Below are 19,652 nucleotides of genomic sequence, written 5' to 3'. Positions count from 1 at the left end.
TGCAAGTAATCAGCATGTAGTATGAGCAGCTGTGCAATTTTTATTATTTGGGTTTTTTTTAAATCCAGTCCTAAGTTTCCTGAGCACCTGAAACAGACCTTCACCCATCTGCTCAGGCTCCTCTGCCCAGCTCCTTTTGCAAAGCTAGCGGCTACAGTAAGGAGGCAGCACATGAGATCTGGGCATTGACACCTCTTAAAAGCACAAACTGTGCCTCAGAGGAGCATCCAGCAGGTAATGGGTGGCTGTAGGAGTGTCTTTCCATCCCTTCCAGTGAAGGGCATGCTATTGCACAGCCAGGGCTTCACTAGACGCTGACCACATCTGTGGGGAGGCACGAGCTCCGTGCTGGTGGTTACAAGCCACGTGGCCTTCTGGGGTGGAGAGGGAGGTTCAGTTTCAACTCTTACCATGCCCAACAGAAGTTAGTTAAAGAAAAGATGAATTCTGAAACTCCATCTGGTTTGGGAAGCAGGCCGATACTTCTTTTGGGGAAGAAAAAAAAAAGCCTTCAGAGAGTGAATTTATGGAGACACATTCAAGACTGGGAATGCTGCAATAAAGTAGTAAGCAAGTGTGTCAGCACGGTCCAGGGCAGAGTTTCAAGCTACATCGATGACTGTGGTCTGAGGCAGTGAAGCAGTGCAAGCCAAAAGCCTAATTGGAAAAATACGTACTGGTCAAAATAATACACAAAGATCGTTTTGTACGGGTTACAAAGGAACAATGTGGATATGAGGAAGAACAGACAGCCGGCTCAAAATGTGAGCCAAGAGCTTATACAGTTCACAGAGAGGGAAAGATTACAACTGAAAAAGACAACAGCACACATTTCAGGTGGGAGTGAGACAGCAAGAAACAGCACAGCCCAGGAAACCTGGGCAGAAACCTTTGGTCCTGCTACTCGTACTGATGATCCTAATACTTTTCTCCTAAAAAAAAAAAAAAAAAAAAATTCTCTTTTGCCAGTCTGACAGTTGTGCAGGAAGGGTTGGTCACCTCTGACTCTTCCAACCTGAGCAAGGACAGCTCTAACTTAGAAGTGGTATCCAGGCCCCAGCAGCTGAGGACATGAAGACAATGACAGCATCCCCTTTCCATAGGCTTGGTACCTGATGGAAGTGCTTACTCTTCTCAGGTGTTGTCGTTTAGCCCCAGCCAGCAACCAAGCACCACACAGCTGCTCGCTCACTCCCCCACAGTGGGATGCAGGAGAGAATCAGAAGAGTAAAAGTGAGGAAACTCATGGGTTGAGATAAAGACAGTTTAGTAAGTAAAGCAAAAGCCACACACGGAAACAAAGCAAAACAAGGAATCCATTCACCACTCCCCATGGGCAGGCGGGTGTTCAGCCATCTCCAGGGAAGCAGGGCTGCATCATGTGTAATGGTTTCTTGGGAAGACAGACGCCATAACCCCGAACGTCCCTCCACACCTTCCTTCTTCTTCATCCCAGCTTTATATACTGAGCATGACGTCGTGTGGTATGGAATATCTCTTTGGTCAGCCTGGGTCAGCTGTCCCAGCTGTGTCCCTTCCCAGCTCCCCGTGCACCCCCAGCCTTCTTGCTGGCAGGGCAGCACAAGAAGCTGGACTGTCCATGACTGCTTAGCAACAACTCAAAACACCAGCACATTATCAACATTTTCTCATCCCAAATCCAAAACACAGCCTCATGCTAGCTTCTGTGAAGAAAATTAACTCTACCCTGGCTGAAACGAGGACATCAGGAAAGGCATTATAAAACGCTGAGCAGCACTGGTCACTAGACAGAAACTAAAATAACGCTCTGACACACTACTGATCAAATGAAACCGCTCCCCATTAGTTGGTGTGGCTACTGTAGTGGATCTAAACCCACCACGTTAGCAGTGTGATTTATGTTGACGAAAACAGGCATCTCACACATTGCTTGCTTACCTATAAAAAAAAGAGCTTTCAAGTCTTAGAAAAATGAACTGTAAAAGTGACTGGAAGTGATTTAAACCACTAAAAATCAAGGGCTTTCATTTCATAGGGGAATCTTAGTAACTCACAGCTCCATCCTGCTCTACATTCCAACAACTTATTTCACAACAGAAAAACAAAGAAATGGAGGGAAAAAGAAAACTTGTAACCATAAAGACAATATACCTGTCAAGACAAACAAGTACCCTACATTGAAGTGCTCTCACTTGGTTACCATCAACTTCTCAGCTGCAGCAAAGCACCAATGAATAAAAGCTCAGCCCAGGCTGGAGTAATGCTTTGAGTTAGTCTCAGTTTGGAGCCCTAATTCCAGGAGAGATTGGTTCTCAAAAGGCCTCTGACTTCATGACCTGGAGATCTGCAGTGCTATGTAGGATTGGAGGCAGTGTGGATATCGCACCAAGTTTGTAAGATACTGCAAATAAATTCAACCTGGAATTAGTAGGTGCAATTTTTACTGATTTCCATTCAGTAGCCTAAGGTGGATAAAATCCAAATGCAAGCATTCACAAGTAGACACTCCTTTCATAGCAAAAAAAAAAAAAAATCTGATTTTACTTAAAGGCAGCTCATGAGAGGTGCAAGGGAATGAACTCTAATCAAGCCATAATGAGGGTGCAGAGGGCAGGCTTCTTCCCAAATAAAACAAACCAAATAACCAGCTTTCAAGTCATCAGGAGCCCACCCATAGTTCCCAAGAGCAGCAACTGTTCTGATGGAGCACTGCAAATCTCTGATGGAGATCTTCAGCACAGAATGTCTTTCTTTTTTAAAAAAGTACCTTCCCTGGTCTTTCCCAGACAAGTCGAAGGGTGGGCAGCAGAGACGAGGGCCCAGGCTCACCAGAACCATCGCCTGGGGAAGGGGAGAACAGCACCAACAATTCTCAATGTCAATATTAAACCCAGACCCAGCAGAAAACACAAAGACTTTTCTCCCCATTAGATGTGCTCTTAAGTCCTAGCCTTATACTTTAATACATATTGTTGACAATAAACATCCTGATTAATCTCCAGCATGGATGGTTACCTTGTTTCTACTCAAAACCTAACCTTTAGGACAGACCAGAAGAGTGAAGGTATTCTGTCTCCTGCAAGTGCCACTGAGAGGCACACATCTTGTTCATACCTCTTAGCCCTATGTGGATGTCTTGTTTACCCTTAGAATACCTCAAATGTCATTAAATATGTGGCACCTGAAACATTCCCTGGAAAGAATTCTCCCTTAAGAAACATTACCTTGCCAGCATGTTTTGCTCAAAAGAAAGGAGTATCTAATTAGTGAATGGTAACTCTAATTGGTAGCACAGAGGTGAACTTCACCAAAACCCAGTGTAGTAGTTCACAGGATTTCACATCAGCACAGAACTGGGTACATGCTATCTCCAAGATACCTGTTAATCTTTCTGGAAAGATTTTACTAAAATAAGATGCAAGATAGCAGCTATTTTCTCTTGGTACGGCTCTTGAAATTAGACAGAAACATCGCTCTCTGAAATCACATCCCAAGTCAAGACAAACACTGCATCTAAGAGTCAATATTTATTTGATTAATAACTTACAAAATTTAAGATTTAATTTATGTAAGGAGAGCTAATTTATTAAACATTTTACAGATTTTTTTTTGTTCACAATGTAATACATCAAGATCTCGACAGTATTAAAATAATACTTGGCACAGTTATAAATAAAGAATATACAAAAAAATTCATAGCTTAAAATGTAGTGATGCTGTTTTACACATTAATTGAAAAAAAATAAAAGTCTGGTGGACGTCAAAGAATACAGAAACCTGCAAAGAAACAGCACATGTTTAGGGCCAAGACAAAATTCCCATTTATTCTATCTATGTCAGATTAAATTGGTCTGATCTGCTGTTGGTCTGGATCAGCTTTGTTAAGTGTCAGTTTTGGTTCAACAAGTGAATTTTAAGTTTGATAACTTGACAGAACAATGCTGCATAGTTGGCTCCCCCCTGCTTGATTTTATGATTTCAACATCAAACAATTCAGTGTTACTCAAGACAAGTTACATTTTGCACTGGAAACGTCATACATCCCAAATCCATATACGCAAGTTCATTTTCACAACTACCTACTATTGCTCAAATTCTGCAGGTCTCAACAAAACTGTCACCAAGAGCTATTAACAAGTAAATAGTGCAGAACTCACTAGGTACTACCAAAGATCACCTCTTCTTTTTGCAAACATTTTTGACATGGACTGCATGACACAATTCATGGCAGTTAAAGTTAGTGGGCAACTAAAACCAAAACTTGTATCAGGTACTGAACTGCTCTTCTGGTGGCTAGGCAGTATTTAATAAAGCGGATTGAAGTTCTTCAAGTCAACCGACCCCCAACAGAAATGTGAAAAAAAAAAAAAGAACAATTGTGCAGAACATTACTGGTGATTAAAATAAACAACACTATAAAGTCTTCATGCTTTTTTCTGATTAGAAAAGAAGCTGAATAACTGATGTCAACTGTTTTCACTGAAATAGAACGTGTCTTCGTTAGGATTACAAATTTTGTCTGACAAAAATAGCAAAAGCTTCTTGCCACCCCTGCACCCAAACCTCTCCCATTAAAACTGTGTCCAAGACTATGTCGGTTTTTCCAGTATTAAACATTCAAATACTCTTAACGCTGCAATTCTGTAAATCCTGATATCTGGTACTTGCAAACTAAGTGTGTGTCTTGAGATCAATTAACTACTACAGAAAAAATGTTTACTTGCAAATACTGAACATCAATTATTTACAGTTTCACTGCTCCTCTTACTAAGGCAAGGGCCAGGAATACCACTAGATTGCTTTATTACCTGTAATCTGCATATTACAGAAAACGCTAATTTTGCCAAGCATCAAACATGCAGTGAATTTGCAGGGCATAACGCCTATTAACAGCAATATTGAACATCACTAAAAGCTCATTAGATATCTTCCTACACTTTTTTGGTTGAATAAAATGAAAATGAGCAGCTTTAAATACACTAAACACACACTCACAGAGAGAAAACTATTTGATAAATTATTTATATACAGATACACATTCTTTACACTGGTCTCAGACATCTGCTTTCAGGTCCCTCCCAAACTCCCCTCACAGGTTTCTCGAACCACTGGGTTGCTACAGCACTTAGAAGAGAACTAACCTGATTCTCAGTCTCTCTGTAAACAATAGTTAAGGAAGCAGTGAACGATTCACTATGAGTGTATGAAAACATCATAACAAAAATCAGTGCATCACATTCAAGAAAAGCCCCTTTGGAATGCAATTTCAGATCATTCCTTACCTTCCAAATGTATCTGTAGCATGAGAACTTAAAAAAAGAAATTAAGGGTGATTTCCACGTGCCAATACACCATCATCTTCAGAACATTGTGTTACATTTTCTGTGTGCACGTGCTGTTATGGGGATTTTAATTTTTTTTTTTTAAAAGTTCGGTTTCCATTATTTTACATCCAAACAAAATAAGTATTTCAGACAACTTTGAGTTCTTCTTCTGCAGCTGCGTTCAATTTAAACTATCTTGTCTTTTTATAATTGAGATTTTTGCTTTCACATCTGTGGCTTCCCCCATACAATTTCTCTTCCAACATGTCTCCAATTACACTACACTGTACTGTATGAGGACCAAACCTAATATTGAAACATTGCTAGTTTGTAAGTTGCTTATACAATTACCTCAAAGATAATGATTTTTTTCCACTTTTTTTTCCTGAACTTTATATACTGTAATCTAGTTTTACAGGTGTATCATGCATTTAAGCAGGGCTTTAACTTTGACAGAAGAGCTTTCCTTACTTGTGCAATTGTTTATTTCAGACTGTATAATCTCAGAACAGGGTTATTACAAGTATTTAGTTGTACCACTAACTGGTGGCAAAAACAATCACCAAAAGATGTAGGCAACGCATTTTTTCAACATTACTCCTGTGTGCCCTGCTGCTATAACTTAACACATTACAGGGGATTCCCACCACATGATGTTTATAACAGTATTGAAAAGCACATTTTTCAATGTACATAATACTACAGAAAATCTGTATTAAAAAAAATCACATTACAGGAACTACAACATAGCGATCAGTGAACTCTGCATTATGAAATTGAGTTTTACATTCTAGATTCTTGTTTCAGTGGAATTATTCATATTGGGAAATAAATTTTTCTGCTCAGCACAACATAACTACTTATGTCAATACTTCAATTATCTCATGCTCCATTGTGAAAGACCGTAAATAAAAAACCAAACAACAAATATTGTGAGTATGCTGTCGTGAATAATTCTTATGTTAAGAACTGTTAAAATCCCTTTTTGATCTTCCTCCTCTTCCTTATCAGGTTTGGCAGTTTATTCTGTCCATTTTTACTTTTGTTAATACAATTCTGATGAAGAGAAGGTACCTTATGATTCATCATCAGCCCTACACATAGCATGCTACTCTTCAAGGGATGCGGATTTGAGAGAGAGAGAAAATTTTTCAGGCACCACTCAGATACGATATGCTCACAGGATGAAGGTGGTGCTACACTAGCTGGTAGCCTGATCCTGAAGTTTGGTCATATTCTATTGTATACTGCCTTGTCCAGTCCACGATAACAGGCCGAAAAAGACCACAGCATCTGAATTCAAAGAAGTCTATAATGTTCCTTATACATCCATGGCTAAAAACAAAGCAAAAACACGTTAGAAAGCAGTATCACACCTGATCTAAGAAAGTACGACATTTTTTTGTGTACCTACAAATTTGATTCTTCACCCTTTAAGTTCCTAACTGTGGAATACCAATTCAGTTAAGAATTATCTTAGTGCTTGCTGATGAGCAAGTTCTGAAATAAGTAGTCGTCACCAGACAGGTGAGTGAGTGATCCTCGGACACAACCAAGACAGTAACTTTCTTCCACCATCTACCAAAACTGTATGGAGAAATGTAACATGTTACTGGCCATCATGTAGTATAGTGTAGTAACTCAGATCCCTTTCTAAGAGGAAAAGTTGCATTGCACGGATGGATGCAAGACAAAACAGCACAAAGTGAATGTCATCCTAAAATAATTTTCATTTTTATTAATATCTATTTGCCATACATACTGCTTCACCAGCTGTAGGTCTAAGATCAATTAAGTCCCTAGACAACACAACATTAAGCAAGCATTCTCTGAATTAAATGAACTATTCAAGTGCTTTCTGCTGCTGAATCAATTAATTGTCAAACATTTAAGATACCTACATCAAAATTTCAACACGTTGGGGTTTTTTAACTTAATTACACATGGGTTGAATAGATCACAGTTTTCTGGAAGAGAAGCTTGTGGCACGATATAAGCAAGAGCAGGTCTAAGAAACAGGTTGATGACAACTACTTGATGTCAATGCCTCCTCTGACAGGTAACGCCAAGTCAGGCATTTTAGACATCTGGTGTTATTTTCAGGAGTCATTTTTATAATAGCAGCTATTTCAGTGAAAATGGTTTGTGAATGTGACATTAATTTGGTGAGAAACCCACTTTTTTCCTATCCTGTGCACCACCCTGTGTTGTTCAGACAGAATTATCATCTGTTTTTGTTACAACTCTAATCCGTAGGAAGACTGCAACCATACAGAGATGCTTGTCTGCTTCTCACTAGAAGTTTTGCATGGAGAGATATTAAAAAAAGATCACACAAATTTCTCTTCTAGCACAAAAATCAAACTGCAATAACAACTCCTGTCTCCTGTTCCCGTGGGTGTCACCTGAAAGAGCAGCGGCTCCCGCAAGAGACACAGTATAGGCAGCAGGATAAGACATGCTTCTGTCCTTCCACTCTCCTTTTGTAACGTGCCCTCAACCCACCAATATTCCAGCCTCCTGCTTTCATTTATTTTCTGCTTTGGCTCCACAAGCTGCTCCATGTTGCCGTATTCCCATGCCAGTGCTACTTCATCCCCAAGCCTCCCGTCTTTCAGCTTGCATCCTCATCACCCCAGAAACCCGAATCCCAACCTACCCTTTACGTACTGATACTCAGAAGCCCATGTCTCACCCACGCAACACCCACTTCAGTTCCTGGGAGATGCTGCTCCCTTCCCCACAAATAGCTTTGCCCATGCTTTTCCGCCCAAGCAGGAAGGACGTGCTGCCTCTTTTCTCACAGTAAAGAGAGCAAGGGGAGCTACTACACACAGCAAATTCAACAGCAGATTAAATATCAATCGGAGAAAGTGCCTATTGTGGAAGTGAAGATTCAGGTCAACACTGACACCATGCAAAAGCAACTACCTCTGGTTTGGGCATCTGATTTGTAAAGAGGATATTTATTTCCCCATAAACTCTACAGCAAAATATGACCACTGCTGGAAAGCATTCTTTTCTGTGTTTATACATCCCTTCTAGAGTCACTACAAAACGTTTATCACTTCCTTTAACTGGATAGAATGCATTACTGTAAAAAATAGCTGACACATTCAGCATAAATCCAAGCAGTGAAAATACTCTTAGAAGTATTTAGCTATGCTCTGTTTCAACAAGCTGCACAATTCAAAGGTATGCAAGGCTACACAAATGAGAAATATATTTACACTTTAAAACTTACTTGAATGGGCTTTCAATAGATGTGGTTGTAACTTTAAAGTGCTTGTATCTTCTTGCATTCATTCTTTCATTTGTCGTGATACCCAAGCAAGATATCTGAAGACAGGAAAAACAGTATGCAATTTAGCTCATGTGACAACATGCAAACAAGCCCTGCATAAGCAAGACTGAAAAAGGAAGACCAAATTTACTGGTTTATATTCATTCTTTTGAAGAAGGAATTTTTGTCTGGGGAAATTATCAGGTCCCAACATAAAAACAGCATACAACAGCTGTACCAGATGGTGCAAAAGGTTTAATTTTCAAAGTGATCAGAAATAAATCACGATTACTGAATAAATTGTGACTTCTTAGTTTGTAAGAAAGAGACGCCTTTACTATATTGTCAGTTGAAGTGTACTGTAAATAACAGATTCAGGAGTTACTTTATACAACATCGGAGTGACTTTTTTTTCACCCCTGACATTCTGCTTATAGCTTCACTTACAAATTTGTTGAAGTAACGTAACTTTTCTGTCCACAAGACAAAACAATGACCAGAAAAAACCAGTGTGGGTGTTTTTATGTTGGTGTTGCTTGTGTGTTTTCCTTTTTACAGAATCATTTGGCCCAAAGGCTATGATTTTCTGTAACAGCTTTCCAACTACGTTAGCCTAAAAGGGTACCTTACATAAAACCGGAGCTTACTGTAATGTGATGTAATTGGAAACAAAAATGTGAAAACACCCTTAGCAGCCTTATGTTACAGGAAGATAAAATCTTGTAATTCCTAGTGAAATATAAAAAGTCAACTCTGCTGCATGTTACAAAAGCAAGAACATTTAAATGTGAAGTCTGGGCAGGCTTGCCTCATTTGGATGTACTTAATATCACAGCATTTTCTTCGTCTCCACAAAACTCATTGAAGTTTCACATCTATGTATATAAATGGCCTCTCAATGGCCAACTTTTGAAGTAGGAAGTAAAGGTTTTAAATTATTTTTCTAAGATAGCAGGTAGTGTTTTGACAGTAACTCTGGCCAGTTCAGTAAGAAGGACAAGTCCAAACTTTATGATGGAGAGGAAAAAAAAAGCCTCAAGAGTAGGGACTGTGCAGTTGCAAATCAAAAGAAGCAATTTAGAGAATATCTTTATCATTTTCATCATTATGGCAAACTCCAAAGAGACTTGCCAAAAACGATCCTAAGTTTTGTACATGTAAAACTCTTAGGAAATTTAATAATATGACTGTGTGTTTGGTTTTAATTTTTCCAGGATTACTGAAGAAGTCAAATACTAGAATTATTTTCCTTAATCACATTAATGATACAAAATACTGAGATGTATTTTTCCAAATGGCATAATTCAAAGATTCATCTGTACACAGATCGTATTAACAGGAATCTTCAATGAGGAACTTAATGGATCGTGATATAAGTATGATGGAAGGCTCTCCCAAAAGTTATGTGCTTATTCTGCTAGAAGTCTGGTGGGTTAGACTGCTTTGAAAGCTACCTGAAATACATGTAGTTACCTCTGATCATTTGCCTTGGGCAGGAAAGACCTCTGAAAGACTGAATGGCTCTTCCTCACACATACAAGATTTTGAAACTGATGTATGTTGTAAATGATGATTATTGTAAAAAAGTGGGACAAACCTCAAATTTCCTGAAAAGTTTTACTTAAGCCTTAGAAGACTATTTTTATTTCCAGGATCTCTGGAAAGATTAAATCATTAAATCTCATGTTTCATTAGTGACAAGTCATACTGAAAGACTTTCAAGTCATGCTGGCTTTCAGTATGACTTTCCTTAAAAAGGAGAAAGAAAAACTTGGTCAGATTACAGTACAGCAGTGTGATCACAAATCACACTGAAGCAGTGTAAGAAATTATTGCATCCCCTTTGAAATTACCATCCTCTTTCTGCTAATGACGTACTGCATTATTGCAACTTCAATCCACAGATCTTATCCTCTATTAGTCTTTATTGCACTTCTCTGGTCTGTTTTGCCTTTTTGTCATTCTGAGAATGGAAAGTAGAAGGCAGGTATTTTAACCTTTTGCAAAAAAAAAAAAAGCAGAAGAAGAGAAGCGAATGAGAAGCGAATGAGAAGCGAATGAGAAGCGAATGAGAAGCGAATGAGAAGCGAATGAGAAGCGAATGAGAAGCGAATGAGAAGCGAATGAGAAGCGAATGAGAAGCGAATGAGAAGCGAATGAGAAGCGAATGAGAAGCGAATGAGAAGCGAATGAGAAGCAAATGATGCCCAATATCCAGAGACAACCGATGCCCAATTCCTCTGGTGTGGCTAAGAGACGGAACACTTGTTCTTGCATAATGAACACTAAAATTTAAATGACAGAACTATTTGATATTCTTATGTCACTCCCAAAAATCAGCAATTACAAATGAAGTGTTCTTCCATACCTGATACATCTGACACATGAGTAACACAGCCACCCACATGAAGTGAAAAACACTGTTCAGAAACATCCAAAACATCCACGGAGAACAGGTAGCAATCTGTGTAATATAGGTCCAAAATCCATCCTTTGCATAACTTGTCTCACAGTGGAAACCCCAGTCTAGAGAGAAAACAAAGTGTCAAAAACCATACAGAAGATTTGTTTATTGTACATCAACATAATGCCCACATTAGAATGTATTAAATTAAGTAAGAAAATTACAAGGTGCCAAAATAGTTTTATTTGCTCTCTCTTCCTTTCCCCAGTCCTTGAATACATGACATATGCACATACTTGGCTGTGATAAGGGAAAAAAATCTAGGACAAAACCCCCATAATCTTCTAACTTAAAATATCCAATATAGTCAATTATTAGTACGCAGTTGAATTCCAGAATAAAAATATCCAGAACTATGATAAGGCAGAAATCTGTAAAAATCCGTACCAGGAGATAATCAAAGTATTTAAGCAATTAAAAAAAAAAAAAGCCAAAAACCCACATTTACTCACAAGAGATACATCCATAAATCATCCAGCAGATCATAAAAAGCAGGAAGAACAGGTATCCCATAAAATAGCGATGGTTCCCCGCTCCTAAAGTTGCACAAGAACAACAGGGATCAAATTACCACACTTTCAGAAGGAAGACAACATCAGAAAGTTTAATTGTCTGCTTGCAAGTACTGGTTATTATTGTATACAGAAATATTACTCTCCAGTATTAAGCCAATATAACTTCAAGACAGCGAAATTAGCTGGTTTACTTTTTTAAACTGTTTTGGTTTTTGTTTTGTTTTGTTTTTTTTTACATCAGAGACAACAAAGCAATGTTTTATTTTCTTCAATTTCTGTCATGTTACAGCTGCAATTCACACAAATGCATTTAATTCGTAACCTCTCTCCTGAGTTAATAAAATTATTAATAGACAATACTTAGAACAATGTTGGTGACAGTTGTTGCAGAGCCCTGAACAGCCAGGAATTACACACAAATAAATATTTTTAAAATTTCATTAAAAAAATTGTCAGACTGCAGAGTTGACTCTCAAAAGAAACAGATATATGAATAAATATACAACCTTCCTTTATAGTAAGGTAACTCACAACTTAGGTTTAAATCTGCTTGATAAAGCTAGCTAAAAATAAAATATCTAATAGAACTTGTAAAACAAATATATGTAACTGAACAGATGAGGCCTAACAACCTGGCTAAAATAATGAATGGGTTAAAAACCATTCTGCATAAGACAGAATTTAAATGCAAGAAAATTCGGTTATTAAAAGACTGTTCTATTTTTAACATTATTAATACAGTTTAAAAGATGCCTTTTATGCGACTACATCATAATTCTGAAATACTCAGCCTTTCTTCTCTTCATAAAATTTGTCCACTGATGCAACCTTCCAATAGCTCTAGGCTGTAAACTAAACCCACAGAGATGATAATGGGCTACAAAAGGTTTGGCTGTCATCATCTACCAGCACAGCATTTACTTCTTCATTATGTCAAATGTTTTGCCTGCTGAAACAAGAGCATCCTCTGGAGGCAGAAAATAATCAAGTGCTTTTAGCAAGTGAACTGAAAGACTATCTAAATAACAGATGAGGAAAAATACACATACAACACAAGCTAGACTAAACACCAGACATTTCCTTGAAAATCAAACAAGTTCCTTCAGACATAAAATATGTTGTAACATTGCTTTCAATCACCTAATAGCATGTGAGAAATAGTGTTGGGAATGTCCTTAAGGTATGACTTTCATTTGCATACTAGACTTCAGAACTGTTTTGTTTCATAAAAGGATTTTGTTTAAAAAACGGAAGTTAAGCAGTGACCTAGAGGCTCATCTGAGAGGCATCTGATGGGATGCTCCTTTCAGCAGCATCTTCACTGATACTAAAGCAAATTCAGCTTAACAGGAACTCCGACTGTATTTGGTAAAATCATATATGTAGCATTTAAAACTATGAATGAGACAGGTTCAATCTTAGTTGCAGTTTAAAAAAAGACTTTGGAAAAAGAGAGGAGAAATTGCTTTTATTCTGTATCTGAAATAAGAATGGGCAAAGCACAGCACTACTGTCTACAGTTTCACCCTGGACTGGCAGGAACACAGTCAGTTATCCCCCCAGTTAACACAATGCTGTAAGAATTGTTGCTAAATTCTTTTATATGGTTATACGTAACACATAGTGAAGATAATTGCTTTTTTACTGATGGAGTTATATTGCATGATTTAGACATTTAATTTCTTAATTTTTCCTACTTTTAGCCTCTTAGAGAAGAATCTTTATTGGGGGGAAAAAGTGATCATTATTCTAAACCATAAAATAATTTCTCATTCATACACAAGACCTACTTTCTGAGGCACTGCTATCAGAACAACAATTCAGTACAATGTCAGCATAACCCATGTGACATAATGGTTTAAAATTTGGATCTAGCTCCTTTCATGCTCTTACTCGAAAACTAAATTTCTGTTGCAAGTCTGCAGTTTGAGTTTGAAATGTAATTGCAAGTTTAATAAAATCTGTTATTTTTCATTTTCAAATAACCAACTGTAAAAAACATAACGCCATTTTGATACTCCATTAAAAAGATAGGTATAATCACCTTTAGAGGCTTGCTCACTGTAATTTTAACTAAAATGTTGTGGTTATGATGAAAATAATTTGCCCCAATTGCCAATTTATTTCTTTTTCAAATAGTTGGCACTTTTTGTCAACCTTTTCAAAGTGGTAAAAATATTCTCTCAGCTTCTTTATGCGGAAAGTTTTATCGCCAAAGGATTTATTTTGTAGTGGCTGTACACACTCTTACAATATTTCTCAGTCCTATCTTTAGTAAAATCCTTATCCTTCTAACACATTCAAAGAAAGACTACAGGAAACATTTCTAAATTTCACCTTTCCAGAAAGGCATGATTCATGTTTCCCTTTTTGGAAACATACCATGAATGCTGTTTTAAGAATGGATTCTGTTTTGTAATCCCATGGTCAGAGTCACCATGCACCACTCAGAGCAACAGAGAAGCCATATACGGTCATTTAGACCATCACTCCTTCCAGTTCTGGGTTGTTCCCATAGTGTGATTTCTAATGTTTTTTTCCCAGCATACTTTCAAGCGTCCAATTTACCTCCAGTTATCCCAATCTGTACAAGACCACTAGTAGGAGGATTCTGCTTTTCCATCACCACTGTTTTTTTAAAACCATTTCTTCCACCAAACTTAATCCCATTACTCACATACTCTTTTATTATATACAAACTAAGTGTGCAATAAATCTTTCCTCTCCCATCTGTTTTTTATGCTTTTCCAGTTACTGATTAAAACACTGGATCTTTCTGTCCCGTTGACAAGTACTCCTCATTCTCGGCACTCTTGCAAAACAGTCACTAAACACTCTTCAAAACCTAAGCCCATGCCCCCCCACCTGTTTTAATTAAAAATGTCTTAGTTGTTCATTGTAAAACATCTAAAATATAAATAAAAAATAGTACTAGATAGCAACATCAGTAGGAAATATAATAATTCAAATGTCAGCATTGACTATTTTACTCTTGATCATAAGACTGAACTACTGTGACTATCCACTATTATATATATTTAGAAGGACTACAATGAAGCATTTATTGGCTGTCAGCTGTCAATGAATCCTGGTCCTAACTCCTCCCCGAGATTAAAGTTACCACTGCTTGTGTCCTAAAAAAACAAACCAGTGAAGCAAGCTGCACTCATTTCCTAGCTGTGAAGTCTTCAGTGCTCCCTGCATAATAATGGCTTTCAAGTACCTTCTCTAAAGGTATGACAGGGAATAGTAGATTTAGAGACTTTATTCCTGTTCTATATTCATTCCTTTCATCATCACTAGGGAGAATAAACAACTACCTAGGGAGTCAAAAAGAGAATACCTCTATAGGAAGTCATTCTGTATCTAACTGCCATAACCATGACATTTTTCAGTACGTATACTTTCCCATTAAATTACTGAAAATTATTGGTAAAGAGGGAAATTTTTTATCTTATGTAATGGGTAATAGTCAGTTGTGGAAACCAGTACATGCCTTTTCTGCAGACATTGAAAAGCAGTTAAGGTTTGCATTTTTCAATTACTAGAGTTCATGTTCATAAAAATATATATATAGGAAACTGAATTAGACACAGAACAAATTTGAGAATGGGTGTATAATAGACAATACAAATGAGAATAATGCAGGGAATTGCATGTAAAAAAAAAAATTAAGCTTAATATTGAAAATATTTTTGCCAAAAAACATTTTTTGATACCAAAAGCCCTCAACAGTTTTTCTCAGACTTTGGCAGAAGCAAAGTCACTTTCACCGTGAAATGAGAACAGACAAAACCCTGCACAACACTCAGGGTGGGTTTCAGAAGCTTTTCCCTTCTACATCTGTTAAGACAACATTGTATTTCAGCAAATTACTCACCTACACAGTTACCCACCCACGGGCAATGGTGATCAAACTTTGCTATACATCGATTGCATACACCACAGTGTTTGGACCTCACTGGCTTCCGTATCTGTAACGGTTATTAAAATTTGTTTAGAACAGAAAAAAACCCCTAACATATTTTTAATAGAAAAAAACTCCTCAATTTACATTTAAATTGATTTTGCTATTGTTAACCCCTTAGAGAACTTCAAACTTGATAATTTTTAAAGCAATCTTAGTTATTAAGCTTAATCTATACATTATTTAACACAGACATCTATACAACCAGATTGAAATGATTTTTCACAATATTTTTGTTATATAAATGATTTTTTTTTCCATACAAAGTTCTCCTATCACCTCCAGCTATTGAGCTTTGTATAGCAACCAGCTGAATTTCAGCTTTTTAATAATGAAAATAAAGAATGAGTTTGAGTTCCACGATTCTGTCAGCAGCATTCATAACTGAGCTTTAACATAAACTCTTCCAGATTATTTTCGAAAGACAGAAATAGACTCAACAAGTGGAACTTAAAATACTAAATTACTCTCAACAATTTTTTAAAATTATTATGTTTTCAGAAAAATATAACATGGCAATAAAAAAGAACTAATATTAAAGTCTTCTGAGATATATAGGTATATACACACACACAATTTTTAAGATACCACATCTGTACATAATTTTCCAGATTCAACTGTGGGACTATTAACATCATTCAACATTCTACATAGGTCAGAACACTATTGTGTAACACCGATAACCTTGATAATTTTATGTTTACTGGTTAACTTTCTAAAAACGAAACGCATTACATTTACTATGGTTAAGGTTTTTTTTTTTTTTCCTTAAGCAGTTATTTCCTCTTAAATTTTCTGTGGTGAAACTAAATATTAACTAGCCCAAGAAAAGTACTTGCTCGCAATTTGGCAAGCTGTACAAAAAATTAAGATTCCGCCCCCCCCCCCCCCCCCCATCACTGCTAAACTGAGAAACACACTTGATTTTTGAAAAAAATTATTTATTAGAAGCACCACACAATTTTACTGTGAGGTTGTGGGATGTCACCTGTGATTTTCATAACTTGTTAGGTGTATTACCAAACCATTTTGGTAGATATAGTAGATACTTGCATTTTGACACTGGCAAGTTATTTCCAAAGTAACAATTATTTTCCTCTTATTGTTGCAGGTTTTTTTGTATACAGAAATAGTATTTATTGAAAACACTGCTTAAATTAAAATTACAAATAAATGCTGCCCTTGAAATTCCATCATTAAGGCCAAAAATGTGTTCAGTATAGGGACATCTAATTTCGGTCTAGCAGTTTAAAAAAAATAATCAGTTCTGCAATTGATAAAAAAATACACTACCAAGCAGGTACTGCAGAATATACTGAGGTCCAGACTTCCTGTCTCTGCAAGTTCTACTATTGTCTGCAGAAAAAAAAAAAGAAAAGAAAAAAAAGAAATTAGAATCTAGCATATACACAAATGCTGACAACTGTTGTAATAGCTGCTTTTCAGACCCAGGGTTGTGAACTCTATTCACTTCAGGTACTTTCTACACACAGGAACAACTTAAATTCAGCTGAAACTGATTTTAAACTTTCTTTATTAAACCAATATGCACATTTACATCTAAATTAATTTGAGCTTATTCGTAGTCTATCGAGGTTTAATTAGAGCAAAAGTAATCTTAAATTAATTTTGATACATCCACACAGTGATTAGCACCAGTATGACTAACCTGTTGTAAAACCTGTTGAAATTAATGCAGATGAATTTCCAAACAGGAACACAAATAAAACTAACTAGCACGATCAGCCAGTCTAAAAAAAGACTTTCATTCCAGAGGTATCCCATCAAAACCTTTAAATCTATATTCACCTCTTTCCTCAGATGTTGATGCTTCAAGAAAGAAAGAAATAATGCAAACCACACCTCCTCTCACAGATAATGCCATACTTATGGGTCAAGTGATAGACAGAAGTATGTATCGGTTAAAGCATGCCTATACATTCACACTAAATGATAGCTTTTTTATTTTGAACACTCCTTCAGTATCCACTTCACTGCTGGAACAGAAGGAACCTGTTATTCCATTAAATGGTTTCCAACAAGTTTTAAAATTCAGCAGTTGGAATCATGCCATGTGAGACTTAAATGATATTTGCAACATATGGAAAATATCCTGAAAACACCTTTTTGCCAGAATAGCCTTCCTTGAACCAGAAGGAATTCACTCAGCATAAAGAGCCTAATGGCAAATAGATTAATCTACTGCTGCTTTTCAAACCATGTATATCTTACGCATCAACGTGGTTTCTAACTGTAGAATCAATAGAATAGTCCTTACAACTATTTTCTCATCGTAGCAATATAAACAGAATTTCCTTAATTAGATGACGACCACTAAGGTGGGTATCTTGACAGAAGCTGCAGACATTTCCCTTCAAAATACTACACTTAATAGCTGATCAGGAAAAAATTCATGGAAATCTTTCCTCAAACTAACCACTAAGAGCCACTACCCCACTCAGGGGTAAATGAGTGTCTTAATGCTTTCTCTGCTGATCTCAGCTAAATGAGGAACAATCTTTACAATTCTTCTAACACTTCTTAACTAAACTCTGAAAGTTGGACTATTTTTCGTCCTCGCTTGTTTTATTTCCATTTGCTATTGGCCCAGTATTCTTGTCTCTACCATTGCAATCCTTCAGATCCCCTCTCCAACCAGCCACTGCCACTCACAAGCCCTTCCATGTCCCTCCTGCAGCTTGCCAACTTCAGTGCTCTACACTCCTTTCTCATTCTCCTGTGCCATCCCTCACTGCTCTAACATTTCCCACTACAGGACTTGAAATTAAAGGGCCTCCCTCACAAGAGTAACTTTTGTAAATAAACCAGATGAACAGAAAGCAAAAAAAACCCAACAAGATATAGCCACTGTGATTTCAATGCTGCTGGTGTGGCTTTTGATACCTGGGACAATTTCATACAATACATTTTTGACAATTTCACAAATAGTCTTCTGATTTCAGTGGGAGTATATATTACACTACAGACTCATGAAAGGACGCACAAAGGAATGTACATGATGGGATACTCAACACTGGAGTTCAGTACTGTCCACAAGCAAGATCCCAAAGCTTAGAACAGAACTGAACAAGAACAGATAAACCACTTCTAAATATAACTCTCCTTAGAGCTTATAGCATAGAGACAACCAGGAGTACTCAAGTTAGAGCCACATTTTTGTGCTTTGTAAACCTTAAGTCTATTTTCTGTGCTTTTGAACTATTCATATTTGATTGTGAAAACTTGGAAATTGTTATTTATTATTTACTTAAGAGTGCCTTGGGTTATTTTGTAACACTGAAGAAAGGACATGATGTATCAGAAGAATAAACATCTGCAATTGTTGCTTCCTACACATTTCCAAACATACTTAACTTGGTCATCTGGAATTAAAAGGATTTTTTTGGTCACTTATTCCAAAGCTAAATGCTAACTGAACATGAAACATTTGGAGACAAATTAGGAATACATGAGAAAGCAGTACACTGCACAAAGGTAAGACACACGTCCTGCAGTGGTTTATGCCCCTGATTAATAGATCATTTCACAATCTGGTTGGCTGCAATGTACAAAATCCAAAACAGTCACAGCCATATGCATCTGAGTGAAGAAGTTTTACATTTTATAGTTCTTATCCAGTTCAGCAAGGCTTTTGTAACCACACTTAATTACTTCAGCAAATAGATCAAATGTATTGCATATTTGTGCAGTTTGCTGAATCCAAACCAAAGTGCGGTTGTTGACTCTTGTATTTAATTCAGTCCAGTTGAAGGAAGAGAATTTAGTCTGAAATTTGGAATCCCTTTAGAAAGGAAATTTGCACAGTAAATCTACACATTGACTAACATAACTCAGTAATAAATTATTTTTGTTTTCTCCAATAGGTTAAGCTACCACAACCATCTTTTTAAAGGCTATTTATTTTCATCCCTACATAAGGCCATAATTCAAAGTGGTCTGGTGTCAAACCACACAGGTGTTTTCACAAATGAATGTGAAGTAGAACCTCAAAACTTACTTTTGGTGGGATGTGAGCTTCTAAGAAATTTAACCAAAATGAAACAAACAAAATGACTCTGCTGCTTGTATAATTTTGGCATATTCAATGCGTGGTTTG

At 36.9% G+C, this 19,652-nt stretch overlaps 1 protein-coding gene across 1 annotated transcript in view; it reads right to left on the bottom strand.

The window, feature by feature from the left end:
• Window positions 1-6,502: 6,502 nt before the first annotated feature.
• Window positions 6,503-19,652, bottom strand: part of ZDHHC17 (zDHHC palmitoyltransferase 17) — a gene marked incomplete at both ends in the record, with an annotated part of 72,273 nt that continues 59,123 nt past the window's right edge. The window contains 6 exons of the mRNA XM_082013890.1: window positions 6,503-6,641; window positions 8,551-8,645; window positions 10,958-11,115; window positions 11,506-11,589; window positions 15,449-15,542; window positions 16,829-16,891. Coding sequence (XP_081870016.1) covers window positions 6,503-6,641; window positions 8,551-8,645; window positions 10,958-11,115; window positions 11,506-11,589; window positions 15,449-15,542; window positions 16,829-16,891 — 633 coding nt within the window. The remainder of the gene's footprint in view (window positions 6,642-8,550; window positions 8,646-10,957; window positions 11,116-11,505; window positions 11,590-15,448; window positions 15,543-16,828; window positions 16,892-19,652) is intronic.

This window comes from Phaethon aethereus, assembly GCF_964289735.1.
Source record: "Phaethon aethereus genome assembly, chromosome: 1".
NCBI classification, from domain to species: domain Eukaryota; kingdom Metazoa; phylum Chordata; class Aves; order Phaethontiformes; family Phaethontidae; genus Phaethon; species Phaethon aethereus.
Note: the sequence above shows the minus strand (reverse complement) of the source record. Positions and strands in the feature narration are given on the sequence as shown.